Source organism: Aythya fuligula, chromosome 3 (genome assembly GCF_009819795.1).
Source record: "Aythya fuligula isolate bAytFul2 chromosome 3, bAytFul2.pri, whole genome shotgun sequence".
NCBI lineage: Eukaryota > Metazoa > Chordata > Aves > Anseriformes > Anatidae > Aythya > Aythya fuligula.
In genome coordinates, this window is record NC_045561.1 from 7,696,490 (window position 1) to 7,714,779 (window position 18,290).

The 18,290-nt window shown below is 37.3% G+C and overlaps 1 protein-coding gene across 5 annotated transcripts in view; it reads left to right on the forward strand.

Annotated features, from left to right (window-relative positions):
- Positions 1-18,290, forward strand: part of TASP1 (taspase 1) — an 80,596-nt gene that overhangs the window by 33,273 nt on the left and 29,033 nt on the right. For 4 of the 5 annotated variants that reach the window (XM_032184905.1, XM_032184907.1, XM_032184906.1 and 1 more), the window contains exons 8-9: positions 5,055-5,174; positions 6,024-6,102. In XM_032184905.1, the coding sequence (XP_032040796.1) occupies positions 5,055-5,174; positions 6,024-6,102 (199 nt within the window). The remainder of the gene's footprint in view (positions 1-5,054; positions 5,175-6,023; positions 6,103-18,290) is intronic. The other variant, XM_032184908.1, reaches the window with a different exon arrangement.

Sequence of the window (18,290 nt, forward strand, 5' to 3'; positions counted from 1 at the left end):
TTACTTGTACTACAAAACTATTAGGACTCCCTCTGTTTCCCTCACTCTGTTAGTTTAAATTTAGAGCCTTTGTTATCGTTTGAAAACGTTGATCATGGTATTTGTGCTTACTGTTAAATTTTAGCTAAATAAATTAAACCCTTGTGTTTTATGTGGAGCCTGTGGCCATTTGGGTTGGCCGCTTCTTTTTGCTTTGGTAACCTGACTGACCACTGCCTTATTTAGTTGCATATGTTGGTATAAATAATATACAAATCCTAGAGAGTTGGACTACAGAGAATGCAACTTTTTTTTTTTTGCCATGCAAATGCAAACCAGTGATAAATTCAGCATTTTTCTTCTTGGTTCTCAGATCAGGACTTTTCTGTATCAGGGTGCTAATTTTCAATATTCAGGGAGGTAAGACCTGTAAAGAAAGTAAGGCTAGAGGAGGGAGAAAGTTATTAACTGGCTTTGGAACTTTTCCTGTTCAGGTGACTTCATGCATTTCCTTGTGAAACTTCCATTTCCTAACGGTGTTAAAATGTAACTGAGGGAGGAGGGGTCTCTGTGTAGTATTGGAGTTCATGTAATAAGGGGCAAGTCAATGCTTGAAACATATGCCAATGCATGAGCTTACCGACCTGCAATTTGAAATTTCAAGGGCTCCAGAGTCATGTGCAGCACTTGTGGGAGACCCTCAAAGGCCAGTGATGGTAGGTAAAGGAGGTGATCAAATAGAGCTCTACTCACCGGTAAGTAATGCAGTAAAGTAACACAGTGGTTTTGTCCACATTCTGGGTGCATCTTGTCCACGGAGGGGGGGTGAAGACCAAACCATGCTGGCAAAGTGGACTGCTTGTCCTACTGCACAGAGCATAGGATAAATGCAGTTTTAACTCCTCAAAATGAAATAGAAATGAAAAATCCTGTGAGAGCAAATTTTACAAGAGCGGTAGAATAGTTCTTACTAGGCTGCTAGAAAGGGACTGTTTATCAAGGATGAGGCACGTGAACTGTGATCTCCAAACTCATATTGTCAAAGCCAAGCTCTCATAAAAACTTAAAAATATGTTTTATAGCTACTTAAATACATGAATACTTAAAAGTGACCATTCTCGTTAAGGTTAAGTTTTAATTGTTAAATACTCATTTTATTTTTGTATTTATTGTGCTTCTCTGGAGCTGGGGACCTGTCCCTGTAAGCAAGAGTTGGTAGCTGTATTTTTTGTTCGTCTACTTTCAGTCTCTTATCTGCTTCATGTGCCGCAGTACTGCACAGTTGTTATAAACCCTGGTCATTTTTCATCTCTTAAATTTGAGAAGTCAGAAGAAGAGCAAGGTAGAAAGGATGTTAACAAATTTAAATTTGAATGGAAAACATAACTGAAAGGATTAAGTAAAGATATAGTATCGCTGATCAAGAAAGACAGGTCAAAATTAACTGGAATCTTAAGCTGTTAAGTTTAAATTTAACCAGGTAAAAATGTACAGTTCTGAAAATGTAGCTTTTGATAAAAAATTAAATATACTAATCTGTAAAAGATTGAGACGCTGTTAAAACGTAATAAAATTCCATGGGAAAACTAAATACAAACTACATAACAGATTATTTTTAAATTGTGGTACTACATTGTTAAAACTCCCAAACTGCTTTTGAAATTGACTTGTTAATATAAATTATTAGCTTAAGTTAAATATGGAATTTGTTAACAGATATGGCCAAGTAATAATAAAGTTTCCTCAAGAACTTGCAAAATTTTGAAGTCTAAGGTGTTAAATTTATGAATTAAATACATAAAAACCTACGGGCTAGCAAGCTGGATCACTTATAGTCCGTCTTGGACCCATATGGAATTTGGACTTATTTTAGAGTTTTGACAGTCTGTTAAGTTTGCCTGCTTTAAAATATATATATATATATGTAACATATATATATATATATGTATAATATATATATATAAAACATATATAATGTGTCCGTGTGTATATATCTATCTATATATATTTAAACTTTGTGAATTGTAGCATTTAACATATTTCTGGTGATTGTCTTGGTATCAACTTGACAGGATCCTGAATCTTTCGATGTTCATATGGTTTGTAGAGCTGAAACGTGTCATTGAAAGTCTTTAAGGCTGAACTGTAGACATTCATGGTGTCACAAGAGTGTAAAGTCAATAGTGTTGAAATGGGAACAAATGTAGAGATAAATCTAGAATAGATTCAATCATGTATTTTCCCACTGGATGTGGAATAGAACTGGTCCACGCTGGTTTTGAGTTTGCTGAGTAAAGGTAAAAGTAACAGCAGCAGTGATTCTTTTTCTAATCACAGTCTACACCCCAGCCCCTACTTCTGTTCTGTGAAGCGGAATGCAGATTTGCTTTGTTTTACTGATACAAATTTCCTTCAGAAGGCTGGGGGGGGGGGGGGGCGTTGCGGCATGTTAAAAAAGGCATTTCCCTTAAAAAAATAAAAAATTCCAGCCTCCTAAATTTCCCTATCTTAAAATAAAATCAACCCAAACAAGCAAACTATACCGCTGTATTGCCAGCAAATACTGATATGAAATAGATCTTCTTATAAAGAAAATAATTTTTAAAGAAAATAATGCTGAAGAAAGTTTTCATGAGACATATATTTGTAAATGCTTGCGGGTTTTTGATTAAAATATCTCTGAAAAAAAAAATGTGGAAGGCAAATATGCAAGTAAGATCTGAAGTTAGATGACAGATTGAGCAATAAGATGCTGCGAAAAAAAGGCTGCAAGCATTTTTTCTTTGCTGTCAGATGATATGGAAAACATACTGGTCTATTCTGAGCCTCATCTATCTAATGTGTATTTCTGTTTGTTATGGGAACCCCAAGTCTTTGATTTAACATGAATTAAGGTTATACAGGTGGCCTTTATTCTGGCATTTCCTAACTTTGATGGGCTTGATTTTCACATCTGTAGTTGTCTATCAATGTATTTTTTGTTGGGGGTATAATTTCCTTTGATAAAAGTGGGGGCAAGGGATAGACAACAAAACCTGCATCCTATTAGTGTTTCTTCTCTATATGGAAATCATAGAACCATAGAAGTTTGGAAGAACTTTATCCAGTCTAATCTTGAAAATCTCCACGGACTGGGAGTCTGCACCTCCAGTGAGCAGCCTGCTCCACTGTGCAGTATCTTTGCAATCCACTGAGTAGTGTTCTAATTGGGTTAATAATATCTGAATTAGGATCTGTAATTTTTCACCTCTTCTTCTCTTTTCAGTTATTCTGCTTTACTTTTAGGGCATCCATCTGTTTTAATATTGAATATGGCCAGCTCCTGCGTGCACAACTTGTTCAGGTGTGTAGTTCAAGAGAGGAAGCTTACTGTTGTCCTGGGTTAAAGCTGAGGATGACACTCCTGCTTAGGGGTTCCAGTTGCACGAAAAATACTGTAGAACACTAGTATTGCATTATATGTATTTCATTTCAAGACTGGTGCAATAGTAACTCAATTAGAATATTTCAGTTGGAAGGGGCCTCCAGAGATGATTTAGTCCAGCTGCCTGACCACTTCAGGGCTGACCAAAACTTAAGCGTATCGTTAAAGGCATTGTCCGAATGTCTCTTGAACACTGACAGGCTTGGGGCATCAACCACCTCTCTAGGAAGCCTGTCCCAGTGTTTCAGCATGCTCAGAGTAAAGAAATTGTTCCTAACAGCTAGTTTGAAGGCGTTATATCTATGCGAAATGTGGCCAGAGTATCACGAGCATGAGTCTCATAGGGATTCTGCTTGATAAGTGACTCTGTTTGCCCAAGTAAATTTTCATTGATGATGGGAGCTGGATGATTTGAAGTTGAATAATTGGATATAGATTTTTTTAGCTTGCTTTTTCACCTGGGTTCTAGTCCAGAAAAAAACATGTTTATATGAAAAAAATATAGCTTAACAGGGTTTATTTGCTTAAATGAGTTTTATTTTTACTTCACTTTACATTATTTTTTAAAGCAGGTTGATTTCTAGAGAGGAAAGAACGATTAGTTCATGGGTTGAGGGCTTGTGCAGAAACAGTGTTCATCTTTGGTGTGTGTGATGGATGATGTATCAGTGTTGTTTATTCATTTTATTTTATGCATACTGTATGCTGTGTCCTATTAAAAGTGTGCAGCTGGGCATGAAGTCAGAGTGCCTTGCAATGGGTTGGGCAGAGAGGGGAATCTATGGGAAGCTTAGGCAGAGGGGAAAACTGCTCTTTCTGATAGAGTGACTGAGGAGTGTGTTAAGGAAACAGGGGAAGGAAGGGGAGATTGGAGGGTGAGAGGTGAGAGCTGAAGTGTTTGTGAGACAGTAGGCAGAGAGCTTGCATCAGGAATAGATGCTGAAAGACCCCCGCTTTTAGGGGAGGAAATGTGCCTTGGAAGTGATGGAAATAAGGAGACGTTTTGAGCAATCCAGAGGGAGTGGAGGGTAATTTGTTTCAACCAGGATGCCACTGGAGATTGCTAAAATAAGAATAAACGTGGCAGAAAGAATCTGTCTGGGGGGGGGGGGAATTTCCTGTCTTGCTCAGAATATTTGAATTTTCTCTTTATGTGGTAAATTGCTGCTTGTGAATTCTGTTTTCTTTTGATTTGGTTGTGTGTGTGTGTCTTTTTTAAAATCGTATATAGTTTTAAAGATCAGAAGTCTCTGAAAATGCCACCTCAAAGCTTTTGGGAGAGGTCTTTTGATACGGTATCTTTGGAATGAATTCCTGATTCACTTCTTAGTGGACAAGTGTGCATCACTAGCATAAAAGGATTTTTGGTGCTTTTGTGAATAAAGGCAGGTAATCTAAGCATTGGATGAGTTGTGAGATACTTATTTCCTTCTTGTTTCCAGAGAAGCTTTCTTCAGGTCTTGTCTGAGGCAAGAGAACATTTTGGGAAGATTCATGGCAGCACTACCAGTACAATATGCATGATAACAAATCAGTTTTGTCGATGGATCTGCCACTTGGTTCTGTGCACGTTAGTTTGCACACTCCTAAACAGCATAACCTGACTTTAATTTGCTATTTTAGTAGTTATTTCTGTTTGTGTATGCTGCAGGAGAACGACTCAGGAACACTGGATACAGTTGGTGCAGTTGTTGTTGACCAAGAAGGAAATGTCGCTGCTGCTGTCTCCAGTGGAGGTTTAGCACTAAAGCATCCTGGAAGAGTTGGTCAGGTGATAATATGTTTTCACTTGGGAATGCCTGTTCAGTAGAGCTGTGGTAGCAAACTGATGTTCTCCCTCCCTTTCCCATTAAACTCTGAAGGTATTATCACTGCCTTGGAATGTAAGTTTTGTTTTTAGTGTACTGCATCAGTGTTATAAGACATTGATAGGTAAGAACTTTTTCTTTAGTTTACCTTTTGCCAGAGCTCGTAATATTTAATTTTCAGCCTTAAATACCTCTTGCTTACTACAAGGACTCTCAAATACTTGAAGTGTTTTTAAATAGGATTTTTATCAATATTTAGGGAAGTTGTCCTAGCTATTCAATTTTTAAATAATCTTATGAATTGGTAGAAGTGACAATGGTATTAAAAGAACAAATCAGTTATAGGCATTCTTTATTGTTATTAAACAAGGGAGTTTTGAAATGCATCAGAAATAATGCCATACTCTGCTGCAGAGGTGTATTTTTGGTGTACTTTTGCCACTGTCATCTGTCTCTTTCAAAACATATTAAAGATTTCCTTTTGGAATAGGAGAATGAAAGGGACTTTATATGAAAGGGAACAGTTGGCGTTATTTTGTTTTGATATTTATACTTAATTTTTTCTAAGGTTAGGTTAGAATACTATACCTCTAGAGATAATCACTCAGTTCTGAAAAGTGGTATTGGAAAATACACCAAAATGGATTGGAATTTTTATTTTAACTGTTATGATTTTCTGATCTGTTGTATTAATACTTGGATTTTTCTCAGGTTCCTTTTTTTGTCCTTTTTGTTTGTTTGTTTTTTAAGGGATTGAAACAACCCAATAGCTTGGGTATTTAAATTTATGAAAGCTGTGTTTCTTTCCACAGGCAGCTCTTTATGGCTGTGGCTGCTGGGCTGAAAATACAGGAGCTCATACACCTTACTCCACTGCTGTGAGTACTTCAGGTATTTGCTACTTTTATAAATATTTCAAAATGTTGCTATCTCTATGTAATTTATTTACAAATCCAAAAGAGTTTTAATATAAATGACGAATTAAAATATTATCATTATTTCCGTAATGCATTCTATATTTGTATCACTGTATTTATATATACACACACACATATATACACTAGTATTGTCTTTAAATCCGTAAATTAATCCACTTGAACTTTTATTGCACTGAAAGGATGTATTCTATCTGTTATGTATTAATAGATCTATTGTCCTGTAAAGAACTGTTTTTAGAAGTCTAATACTGTTTTAAACAAAATGCATCTCTAACTCTAAGCCTTCTGTAGAGGACTAAGGGAATTTGAAGGTCCTTAACATAAGAGGGTACCTGGCATACAAAAATGCTACAAATTGCACTTTTCCCTCCAAAAGTGTTACATATTATTTTAAAGGAATATTTAAGTCATTTTGTTTTTCACAAAGCTCTCGTTTCCTCTTAAATGGAAGAGGAAAAGGCAAAAACAAATTACTAGAGCGTATGTCTTGGAAAACATTTATTCAGAAATTGTGAGCGTAACATCAGAAAAATTAGGGTGGCTTCACTTCCATTTGAAAATCTCTGGGTCCTGGACACACAAAAGTATTTTGTTCATATTCTGCCTTCCAGTCTGCTGTCACACTGAGCTGTTCTATTGGCTGGAATGCTGAGCACGGGAGACAACAATTGTAAAAACAAGTTTAACAACAGATCTACTAAATTTAACAGGACAGGAGGAATAGTAACAAAAGAAAAATAACAAAAGAGTAGATAATTAGGGTAATAGCTCATAACACTACGTAAGACTGGAGAATGTAACCCAAGATATTTCTGACGTGTCAGAAAAGATAATTGTGTTGTATTAAATACCAGGTAAATATTTAGAACACAAAGGTTTTAAGATGAAGTTATGCAGGAGTTGCAAGTAAAATTAAAAAATAAAATAAAAAGTAAAAGCTGTTGTAAGAACTGAATTTCATCTTACAATTGATCCTGGTTGTATGAGCAGTATTAAACAGAAAAAGTACTTGTCAGGATGCAAAATCTACGATACTAAATGCAGAAGTGTTGGAAGACATCTCTGCGCAAGAAACACCATATTGATTTTAGTTTAAAAAAAATGCCTACTTGTGTAAGCAAATATATTTAAATATTGTAGAGTTGGTGACCATAGTAAGTGGTGAGCATAAGGCCAATATTGGAGATTGTGGAAAAGCTGAGAAGGACACCTTTATTGAATTTGTTAAAACTGCTCTTTACAAAGTCAGCTGGATTCGAAGTCTGTATAAGTACAGACAAACAGCCTGATACACTTAAAGGAGATTGACTGGGTTTAATGATGGCCTTAAACAGAAGTCTCCTTTCTTTTATGCTGGTACTAATTTTATATAATGGTAAATACTTTAATGTTACACTATTTATAACCCGCACACACACACATATATAAATGTATTTCTTTGGTTCACGTCTTCTAGCTTCCATCGTGTTATATTAATACCAATTGCAGTTAATTGAAATAGACTGCTGGCGGTCTATGAAGCATGGCCATCTGTTTATTCGGTGATTTGAAATTCAGACTAGTGGTGTTTAATTAAACTCTTGTTTCTGGCTTTCCTTTAAAGTTTGTGTGTGTGAGAGAGAGAGCAAGAGAAAGAGCGGAAGATAGAAATGTTTACAGGAAGTGCGAACTCCTCTGTAATCAATACCATTCTTTTTTCCATTTTCAGAAGCTCAATGTTTTATCTTGTAAACAAATTTGTTTTCTAGATAGCCAGAGATTATTTTTCAGTGATAGTTAGGGATAAAAATTTGAGCCTTGAGAGGTGGTTGAATCGGCCTTTATATTCAATGTTGAGAAGGGATATTTTTTGGCATTGGCTTTCTGCAAGCAATTTTTAAGAGCCAGTGTTTGTAAAATATTTTAAGATCCATGTCTTTGGATTTTGGAGGCTGTGATAAGAAAAAGATTGAACAAGGTGGGGAAAATCTCAGGAGTAGGGAAAGCAGTCTGGAATAGTAATTCAAAGTATACAGAATACAAACATTTGTATGTCACAATCCATTCAGAATTGGCAGGAACATAGGAATGGACATACTGGGTCAAACTAGAGCTCCGAACAGTTTGGTGTCCAGTTTCGAACAGAGGGTGGCTGCAGGTCTGCAAGGAAATGTACTGGACTAGGACTGGCACCTCCACTCTGTTTTGTAACCTTCTAGTGATCTGCGACATTGGGGCTTTACAAGCTGGAGATACCTTTCTTTTTTATAGGTCAAATGACTTGCTAAAGATTTCTTACTTGTGTTTGGAAGCTCAGTCATTTAATCCTCGATGGGAATGTTTTTCTTACTGTGACGACTGAACTGTGTAGAAGCTTTCTTGGAAAAAGAAATGTCAGTTCAAATGCCACAGTTAATAATTCAGTTGTTTATGTACTCGGATTTTTATTAATTTTGTTCTAAAATCCTTCTTTCGAAGCTTCAGCTTGAGACGTATCTTTCACTGCTTTTCTCATAAAAGGGAAGAAAGGGGTTGCCATAAGACTACTTCATTAAAAGTACTTCCAAATTCATGTAGCTTTTTTTAATGGACGTGTATTTTTTGAAGACATGCTTTTACATCTTGATTGTCTGTTGGCCCTGTGGATGCTGGCTGGCTTCCTGCTTTTGATGTGTTCAAAAAGGATTTAGTATTAGTTGTTATGCCTTTAGCAAGTTGTTTCTCAAATATTTGGGCCATTTTTATCATGATTTTACATTGGATATGCCAAAGATGGTGGTTCTGAACTTGTTTGGGCATGACTTCAACTTGTTGAATGGTATTTTCTTACCTCTAACACTCTCTTGGCCTTGTTTAGTCTTTAGTCTTTTTTTTTTTTGACTTTTCAAAAGATACTTCATGGTTTATAATACACAGGATATTGTAAAACTCGTATGGATATAGTTTAACAGGGGGTGGAACAACTGAAATCAAAAGATGATGACAGGAATGGGGAGACTTTGGGATTTAGGAATGACTTTGAATGTAAAGGGCCTTGAATTCAAGGTCTGTTTTGTAGCTGTTAGTCTGAAACTCAATTTCTATGTTAAACAAGTACAATCTTTCTGAGTTCTGCATCATTTTTTGGGAAGACATTTTAAAGCAGGAACTTTGAATTATGTTACAATTTACATTTTTTTTCTGAAAAAAAAAAAAAAAACAACAATGAACAAAACATGGTTTAGGGACTTCTGGTAGCTTAAGGATAAACATTACAGGAATGCTGTAAGTATCTCAAAACCAGTATTAAAATTCAAGAAATTCAGAGAATGTTGCTGTTACAGACATAGCTAAGATACCTGTGCAACCTTAACTGTGGCACCTAACAACAGAATGCAAGAGCCATTCCATGCAAGAATGATGGTAGAGATTGAGTGAAAGCATGCTAAATAAGATAGGCATTGCCAATGGCCTTTATTTAGCATAAAGATAAGTAGAAGCTAAACCCTTTTTTGGTTTGGAGTGGTATAAAACCACAGTTTTTGCCTTTAAGAGCTCACATGTGCATTTGTGCCTGTGCACACACAGACATGCACACACTTGTATGTGCACACATAGAACAGCCTCCCCTTTTAAGCACCCAGCCACTCCAAAAGCCAAAGGCACACTCTGAAGGTCACTTGAAACTCTTTAATAAATATTTTTTGTTGGTATATGAATATAAACACAGGAAGATGGGTATTACTTGGCAGGAAAATATTCGTGAACAAAATCTGACCACAGGAGAAACAATTGTCTGCCTTTTGGCTGTACTTTAAGAAAACATTTCCTATTTTTTCCTGAATGCAATATGAATTAAAGACATAGTGCATATTTTTGTCATTCAAAATAATATCAAGTGTGACTTCAATCTCTCCCAGCTGGGACATCCATGATGATTGTGGATATTGGTCTACTAACTGTGCCAAGAAGAGGTAGGTTGTGTTTTTCCTGGGAGATAAGTTGGAAAGTAATAATTCTTTTTTGGAGATACAGAGCCTTAGATATAAAATCTACAGTAACAGCTAATGGAGGAGGCTTTGAAAACACAAATGTAAGTGGAATTTTTGAGTGGAAATAAATGGAGAATTATGAACTTTTTAACATCTTTACAACAGCAGCTAGTAGAAATCATCCCTACCCATTCTTCATGCGTGGCTGGTGTGCTTTGTGTGCATGGAGCAGCCAATGAAACCAGCAAGCCAAGCCCTTTGGTACTTCATTTCTGAAGATAGACTGAAGGTCTTGGTTATTAAGAAAATGCAGAAATTCTGTAACACAAAGCTGAAAAGTCTCTGACATTTAGGAGAATCCATTTGAGGAACATGTTTGATACATGAATGTTGAAGAATTCTAAGGAGAATTTAAATGGGACCTTATTATGGTTTATAATCCTAAAGAAAGAGGAGAGTAGAATTTTTAAATATATTGAATTATTTCAGAAGAAGTAAGCATATTAATGAATATAATTGGATTGAGCCCGAAGTTACATTTTATTGAGAAAGTAGCAAGGATGTCAGGTTTCTGGACCCAAACTGAGATGCAGGTGAGGATTAGTCTGGTAGAAGTTCTCATAGACACTGAGAGTGGCCTCTGTGCTCATAAATGCATTTTAGGGATTATGTTAACATACTTCAAAAGGTGATTTGGATATATTTTTCTTTTGATGCATCATTCAGTAAAGTGAAAAATAGCACATTTTATATTGTGAAGTATTACAGAACTGCTTAGGTAGGAAGGAACCTGAGGTCATGTAGTCCAGCCCTTGCTGAAGCAGGGTCAGCTGGAACAGGTTGCCAGGACTGGTGTCCAGTTGGGTTTTTACTATATCCACAGACAGAGATCGCAGAGCTCTCTGGGCAACCTGCTGTAGTGTTTGACCACCCTCATAGTAAAGATTTTGCTTGTGTTCAGATTGAATTTCATGTCTCTTAATTTGTGGCCGTTGCCTCTTGTCCTGTCATTGGGCTCCCCTGAGACAAGTCTGGCTCACTCACCTTCATTCCCTCCCATCAGATTGATATCCGTACGGATTGATAAAACAAGAAATTAGGAGAGTTGTTTCACAGTGGGTTGAGTTGGCTGGTGTGTGTACCTTTGCCAGCCCCAACAGCCATGGGGCCATGTAATGATGTAAAGCTAATCCTTTTTCCCTAAGTTTTGGGTTTGGCTTGGTTTTCGCGAATACAATTCAAGATTGTGAAATTGCTCTTGGATACATTGAATTTACTTGACAAATAAGTTCATCAGTTGTGGCCTCCCAAACCTCTGTTCATACAAGTTAGAGCTGCCCATGTTCTCTTCTTTTCAAAATTATCATCAGTGAGAAATGAGCATATTCACTCTTCCTTCCACTGTCTCTTCCTGCTCAAACTTTTATTTTTGTTCAGTTTTGTTCTCCTTTCAAGTCCATCGTGTACCTTATGGATGATTCTGCTGGAGAACAGAGCAAGTAATGTGGAATGGGAAATGCCTCCTGTGCAGAGTAGGTGGCTTGTGCTTGGTAAATCAGTTGTTGAGCTATGCCATAGCCAGCATCTTTCTTTCTGCTTATGGAAGTTGCTGAACCATAGATTGTTACTTGAAACCTCATTTCCAACAGGAACCATAGATTCATCTGCAAGTGTGTGGAGGAAATGCCTCTCACAGAAGCTTTAATACCCATAAATTGACTTACGATGTTTGGTTTTGAGGTACCATGCACTGAGAGCAGGAGTGGCTGCCAGTATTGGGGCAGGTGCGATCGGTCTGCCTGACCTGTGCCCTCCTTTGGCCAAAGGCCCACAGTAATTTCACGGGCAAATCTTGGATCTTGCATGGGTTGTTTAAGCTACATCGTGTGAGATAGTGATTGTGGTACAGCTAATCCCTTTGTAGAGAGGTGTGTTGTCTCTCAAAATCAGTCTGCTCTTGTAAGGTTTGGGGAATAATAGGTAATTTAATGCATTGCAGATGAAGCAGCTGTGTATGGAGAAGAGTTATGTCATTGTGCCAGTTGAACTGAGGGCTGCAGAAGAAGGGTCTGTCTCCAGACAGATCAGCATTTACCTCTGAAGTCAATGCTTCTGTCAAGAGTTCAGACTTTGTCTCCAGATGCCTTTTGGAGGCTTCAGTGCTGTAGCATGTGGTGTCTGAACTGATGTACTATCACCGCAAGGCCATGTGAAGAGGGAGGAAGCAACAGGCAGAGATGATTTGTGGAAGTGGTAGCGCTACGAGACAGTCAATGAAACATGCTACCATGGTGCTCAAAGCTGAGGGGGTTGTCCAGTCCAGGAAATAATCAGAATGCTTCCTTGAATGACCTTTAGAAAGGTGTTTTGTTTTTTTTTTTTCTTTTTAATTTTTTGAAGCGGAACTGGATGGATTCAACAGCCATAGGGTGCTTATTGCCCTTTGAAATTTTAACTGGACTTAATGTAATAATATATCTTAAGAATGAAGTTGCACTGCCTTTTGAAAAGTAGTACTCTCCTGCAGAAGGCCCACTGCTCACAGAGCAGCGTGTTAATAACCTGGGGCAGCAGCCAGGCAGGCAGCACAGCACTGCCTCCTCTGAAAAGTGTTAGTCCTGGTCTGCCTGCCGTGCCTGGCCCAAATGGCATGACCTGGATGCAAAGATAGAAAATTAAATTGAGACTGCATCCACCTGAATTCTGTTTTTGTCTTAAGCATTTTTCTGTCATCGGGAGCAAATGATCGTACGTGTTTAGGTAGCTAATGACTTTAGAAGCTACTGACTCGCTTCTCTCCTTGGAAGTTTTACCTGACCAAAGCTTTGTTGTTTGGTGTAGTATTTTCACAAAGAGGTCAGTAACAACAAACCTTCTGATGAAGGCCTAGGCAAAAATGAGTTTGTGTCTTTCCTTTTCAGTTTTACTGAATTTCATCTTTCAAAATATACTAAATGTAAAATAAAACATAAAATGTGCATCCAGTTTAATGGAACTACATTTTTTCTTCATTCTGTTTTATCTTTTTCTGCATCTGAAATGCTTGTTCATAATAATTGAAAAAAGCAGTTTATTAATACCTGAAGATATCTGGCACTTTCCAGAAAAATTTTCATTGAAAGTGAAGTATTCATGAATTTTGCAAGAATTTTGCAACTTTTAACTACTTAGTCTTTTTTTTTAATTATTCTTTTTTCCTTTTTTTTCTATCTGTAAATTTGTAGAATAGCCTGATCAGTTGCTCTTTGGAGTGATTTTTAGTTTTAGTTTTAGTGTGTGTTTGTTTTTTTTTTCCTCATGGTAAAAAATTAAAGATGAATGATAGAGCTCCTTAGAAAATAAATGTTAAATAAAGTTTGTCCCAATGTTAGATATTTCTTGTTGTCTTTGAAACTTAACCACAGTTTCTGTTACAACCTTTTGGGAAAATTCAGTGTGCATCTTCTTAGTAGGTATTTCCTAGTTTTGAAGTTAAATCACCCAAGAGTTTTCTGTCTACGTGAACGTGCTCCATTGATCCCTCTAGGATCAATGCTTCAGTAATTGTATGGCATTTTGCTTGCAGGTGTTCTTCCTGGCAGCAGGTAAGTGAGTTAAAAAAATTTATCTTGCTAGTATGAAGGCAAGATGCAGCAGCTGACAAAGTGCAAAAAGCTAAAAATTAAGAGGTTTTAATTTAGTACTGTAGTGCATTATGCTAGACTGTAGCATTTTCTGTCTTTTCAGAATTAGAGTTTAGAATCTGAAATGTTCTTGAATTTTTATTTTAACAGGTAACTAACTGTACCAGTATCTTGCAAGCCAAGTAATTTACTTTACTGTATTTTATTTTTTAACATCATTGCCTTGTAAGTTTTTAGTCATATTTTTCTAGAGATGCTGTTAATAGACCAGAGGTTGCTATAATACAGGTTTCGCTGTGTTTCCATTAGACATTACTAAGAAACTACTTCAGGAAATAAAGCAGGAGTGGTAATTTGTAACTTGTGAACTGATACTTGTTTTTTTGGCACTACTAAAAATAATAACATCAAAACTGAAACAACTTGACAGGGCCAGGTTCAGTCTCTGCTTTATGAAATAGATAATAAAATACAGATAACCTGTAATTTCTATCTTTAACTTCTGAAAAGGGAAGAGTCATATTTTGGCAGTGGAGTAAACCAGATTAATTTTTCCATTCTTAGGTGAATATGAGTAATGCAAGTTTCCATTTTGTGCTCCTTTAAAACAAGCTCCAACACTTTGCGTTGAGGTACTGTACATTTCAATCGCCAGACGGGCTCAGGCAGCTTGTCAAAGCTACATAAGCTCTCTGCTTATGGCTTGCAGAAAGAAAGCTAGATTTTCATTTCTCCTTCCATTCAACAGGAGTCTCTTTCATGTCTGAAAATTGAAAACGCGTGTTTTTCAGTGTGGTGCATGGATGTGTATGTGCCCTCTGGCACACCTGTTTCTAATTTCCTGACTTGAAAGCATCTCCCATCAAAAGAAGCAGAAAAACAATTTCTTTCTGACACGCTGCTCGGAGGCCTTTGCTTTGCAGAAGGCCTTCCTTTCGTTTGCCATCTTGGTTCCATTGGTAGGACATTATAAGATGCAGAGCACGCTTTGTATGGGATGTTCAGCTTATAGTGTGCTGGGTTCTTTCCCCTCTTGTTGTGGTTATTTTAAGCATTGAAATCTACTTGAGAAGTCCCTATGTTGAGAAAAAATAATAGAAAGAAAAAAAAAAACATAATTTAATCCATCATTTCTTACATGAAGCAGAAATTAATAACCAAAGTCTACAACAAGTTTACATTTGTATAACCTACAAATTAGCTGGAGCACTAGTTATTGTTTGGTACAAAAGGTTAGCCATGCTCCTTTAACTGTTATAGCTCAGATTTCTAACCTTTTCTTCAAGATAATACTCAATAGTATGTCATTTAATAGCTGAAAATCAAAGATACTGGCAACCTTAAAAATTAGTAATTTGGTTGTTGTGAATTTTTTGTAGGCTAGCTAGTAAATTACTACAGAATAGAGCAATTAACTGTTGAAGATCATTAGGAATTGTAAGCTCTACCTTTCATGTTACTGACTTGTTTGTTTTCTCAGTTCAGCAACTGACACATTCACAAACCTGGATTGTGTCCACAGCTGCTGTGCTGCAGTACGTACCTATCCAGCAGTATGTTGTTGAATTACATTGGGGTAGTTCACTGACAAGCTAAACAGAATGAAACATTCAAAAAGACTTACAGCTGAAAAACCATTAAATGCATGCAGCTAAATAGTAATTGAAGTGTAAAAGCCTTAGCTTGGCTCTAACACGTGATGACTAGTAATTATGCTAATACACCCAGAAAACCTAATTTTGCTAAGCTTTGCTCATTAATAATATGACCTGGCGTATCACTGACAAAACATTAGAATTGTGAATCAAGGTATATATTTCTATGTACCTTTATAGACTATAATAATAATAAAAAAAAAAAACCTTAAATCTTTAAATGGGTCAATAAGGTGTACCATTCACATTTATGCCTGCTAAGGTATGCAATCCTAATATATGTACTGTGTTCAGTTTTATACATACATATATATATGTACTGTGTTCAGTTTTGGGCCCCTCGCTACAAGAAGGACATCGAGGTGCTTGAGCGGGTGCAGAGAAGGGCGATGAAGCTGGTGAGGGGCCTGGAGAACAAGGCCTACGAGGAGCGGCTGAGGGAGCTGGGCTTGTTCAGCCTGGAGAAGAGGAGGCTCAGGGGTGACCTTATCGCTCTTTATAAGTACATTAAAGGAGGCTGTAGAGAGGTTGGTCTGTTCTCCCACGTGCCTGGTGACAGGACGAGGGGGAATGGGCTTAAGTTGAGCCAGGGGAGTTTTAGGTTAGATGTTAGGAAGAACTTCTTCACTGAAAGGGTTGTGAGGCACTGGAACAGGCTGCCCAGGGAAGTGGTGGAGTCACCATCCCTGGAGGTCTTTAAAAGACGTTTAGATGTAGAGCTTAGGGATATGGTTTAGTGGGGACTGCTAGCGTTAGGTCAGAGGTTGGACTCGATGATCTTGAGGTCTCTTCCAACCTAGAAATTCTGTGATTCTGTGATATTTCTTGTCTTGTGCATGACGTTCTGTAACAAAGACATCCTGTGCTGTGCAGAGAGAATATCTGCCTGCTGTTAGAATTACAGATGACAATGGAAAAATTATTGTCATGTGTCAGCACACTGACAGCTTGCCATGATTGGTTCCTGTCTTTCATTCCCCTGCAAAATGGCATGCATCGCACTTGCAGGACAGCACTGTACAACGTAACAGGTACTTCTGGTTTGCTTGATCTGTGATTCACTGATCAGCAACATCTGGTGCATGGGGCAGGGAGTGCAGGAAGGACCATCTTGCTGTGCTCAGAGCTTGAAAAATGCATCTTGGGGGCTCTGTGTTTTTCTGTGCTATTTTTGGCTGACGTAGTAACTGGAGAGAACTACTGATATATACATAAATGTTAAGTTATAACAGACGAAAGAGAACACTATGGGAAACAAAGGAGGCTGTGGATTCTCAGATTGTTCTTGTGGAGACCTTGTATGACTCAACGAGGGGCGTCTGAGTAGGAAAAGTGGTATTCTCAGAAACTGCACGTGTAAATACTCACAGAGGAGGGAAGTCATATTTCATTGTTGGTTAGCTTTACAGTTTGAAAGAAACACTGCATTAGAAACTGTTCTCTGATGTGATCCAAGATGACCTGTATTTCTGAAAGTCAGTTCTGATGCTTTTTGTATGGTCTCCGGGGCTAAAGCGGTTTTCAGACACGGCTGAAAACTTCTGAACTTTGCATTAAAAAGGTGTAACTTGATCAGTTAGGTTTCGACAGGTTTTATTTATTTATTTATTTGAGACTCTGTATCTCCTCAAGCCATTTGGTTTAAGTGTGAAATAAAAGCTGGGACTGTTGTGCCCTATACTTCTTTGCTTCCCTTGTCATAGGAGCCTGTTCCTGCTATGTGCCTTTTGAGCCTTGAGGAATCTGGTTTTTGAACATATTTACTTCCCCTTGATGTAGGAGGCTAGAAAATTGCATAAAAATACTAATCTTTATCTACCTTTTGATTTATTTATTCCTCAAAATAGAATATCCATTGCTTCTGCAACCACAGACAAAAAGGCCACATGGTGCTTGCACAGTATTACTGTTCGGTAAATACTTTACTTACTATATGAAACAGTTCCTTCACTGAGAAGCACTAAGTTAACCCAGTAAATTTTTCCAGATAGCTATCTCCGTTTGATTCACTCTTTCATGAAGGCTTATGGAAGCTTTGGTCTTGTTGGAGAGCGTTTGTCTCTGAGATATCGTGAGCTTCTGGTTACCAAAGAAGTCATCATCTTAACTGGGAGAGGATAATAAAATGATTCAGACTCTGTTTACAGGAAAGTTACTAAAACAAGCGTACTTCAACTTTAATGTAGAATTGAAAATTCATCACAACAAGTTTCCTGTTGGTTTGATTTCAGTATTGTTTAGTGAAAATCTGTGAAGTGTAATAAGACATATTTAAACATAACGTGAGATAGTTAAGCAAGTGAACCAGACCAAAGTTTTCACTAGCTCATGCGTGATTTGGAAATGCGTTGCGGTAGCTCTGACTTGTTGCTATCTTGGTTCATGGTAATAAAACTTTTTCACAAGTTGGCTAATGCTGGTGGTTAGTTTACAAATGAATGAAACTATAAATTTGAACCCACAACTTTATATTGTATGTTATAAATCAGGTTTAGATTACTGTAGTTCTGTATGCATTTATTTTGTGTCTATTCCTGGTATTATCAGCACTATTTTGCAGGTTTGAGACAGTGGAGACGTACAGGTGTGATAAACCCACAGACAGTGCACAACCTAGTATTTGATTCTACTTGAGATAATAGGAAATACCATTCTATTGGAATAATTATAATTAATTTTTCCCAGTCTCTATCTGGTCGAGGCATGTGAAACACTGCATGGTTATTTTCTTGTTCAAAAATAGATGTTCCTAGTTGAAAAACTGAAGGAACAAATTTCTCTTTTAAAAAAGGGTGGCGGGGGGATTGTTTTCATTAGTTATCTGTCCCTGCAGATTGCTGGCGTGTGATGTGCTGAAAGATTTTTACGTAAGCTGCCAGCAGCGGTCTGTAAGTTTACTGCCTTGTAGGTTGA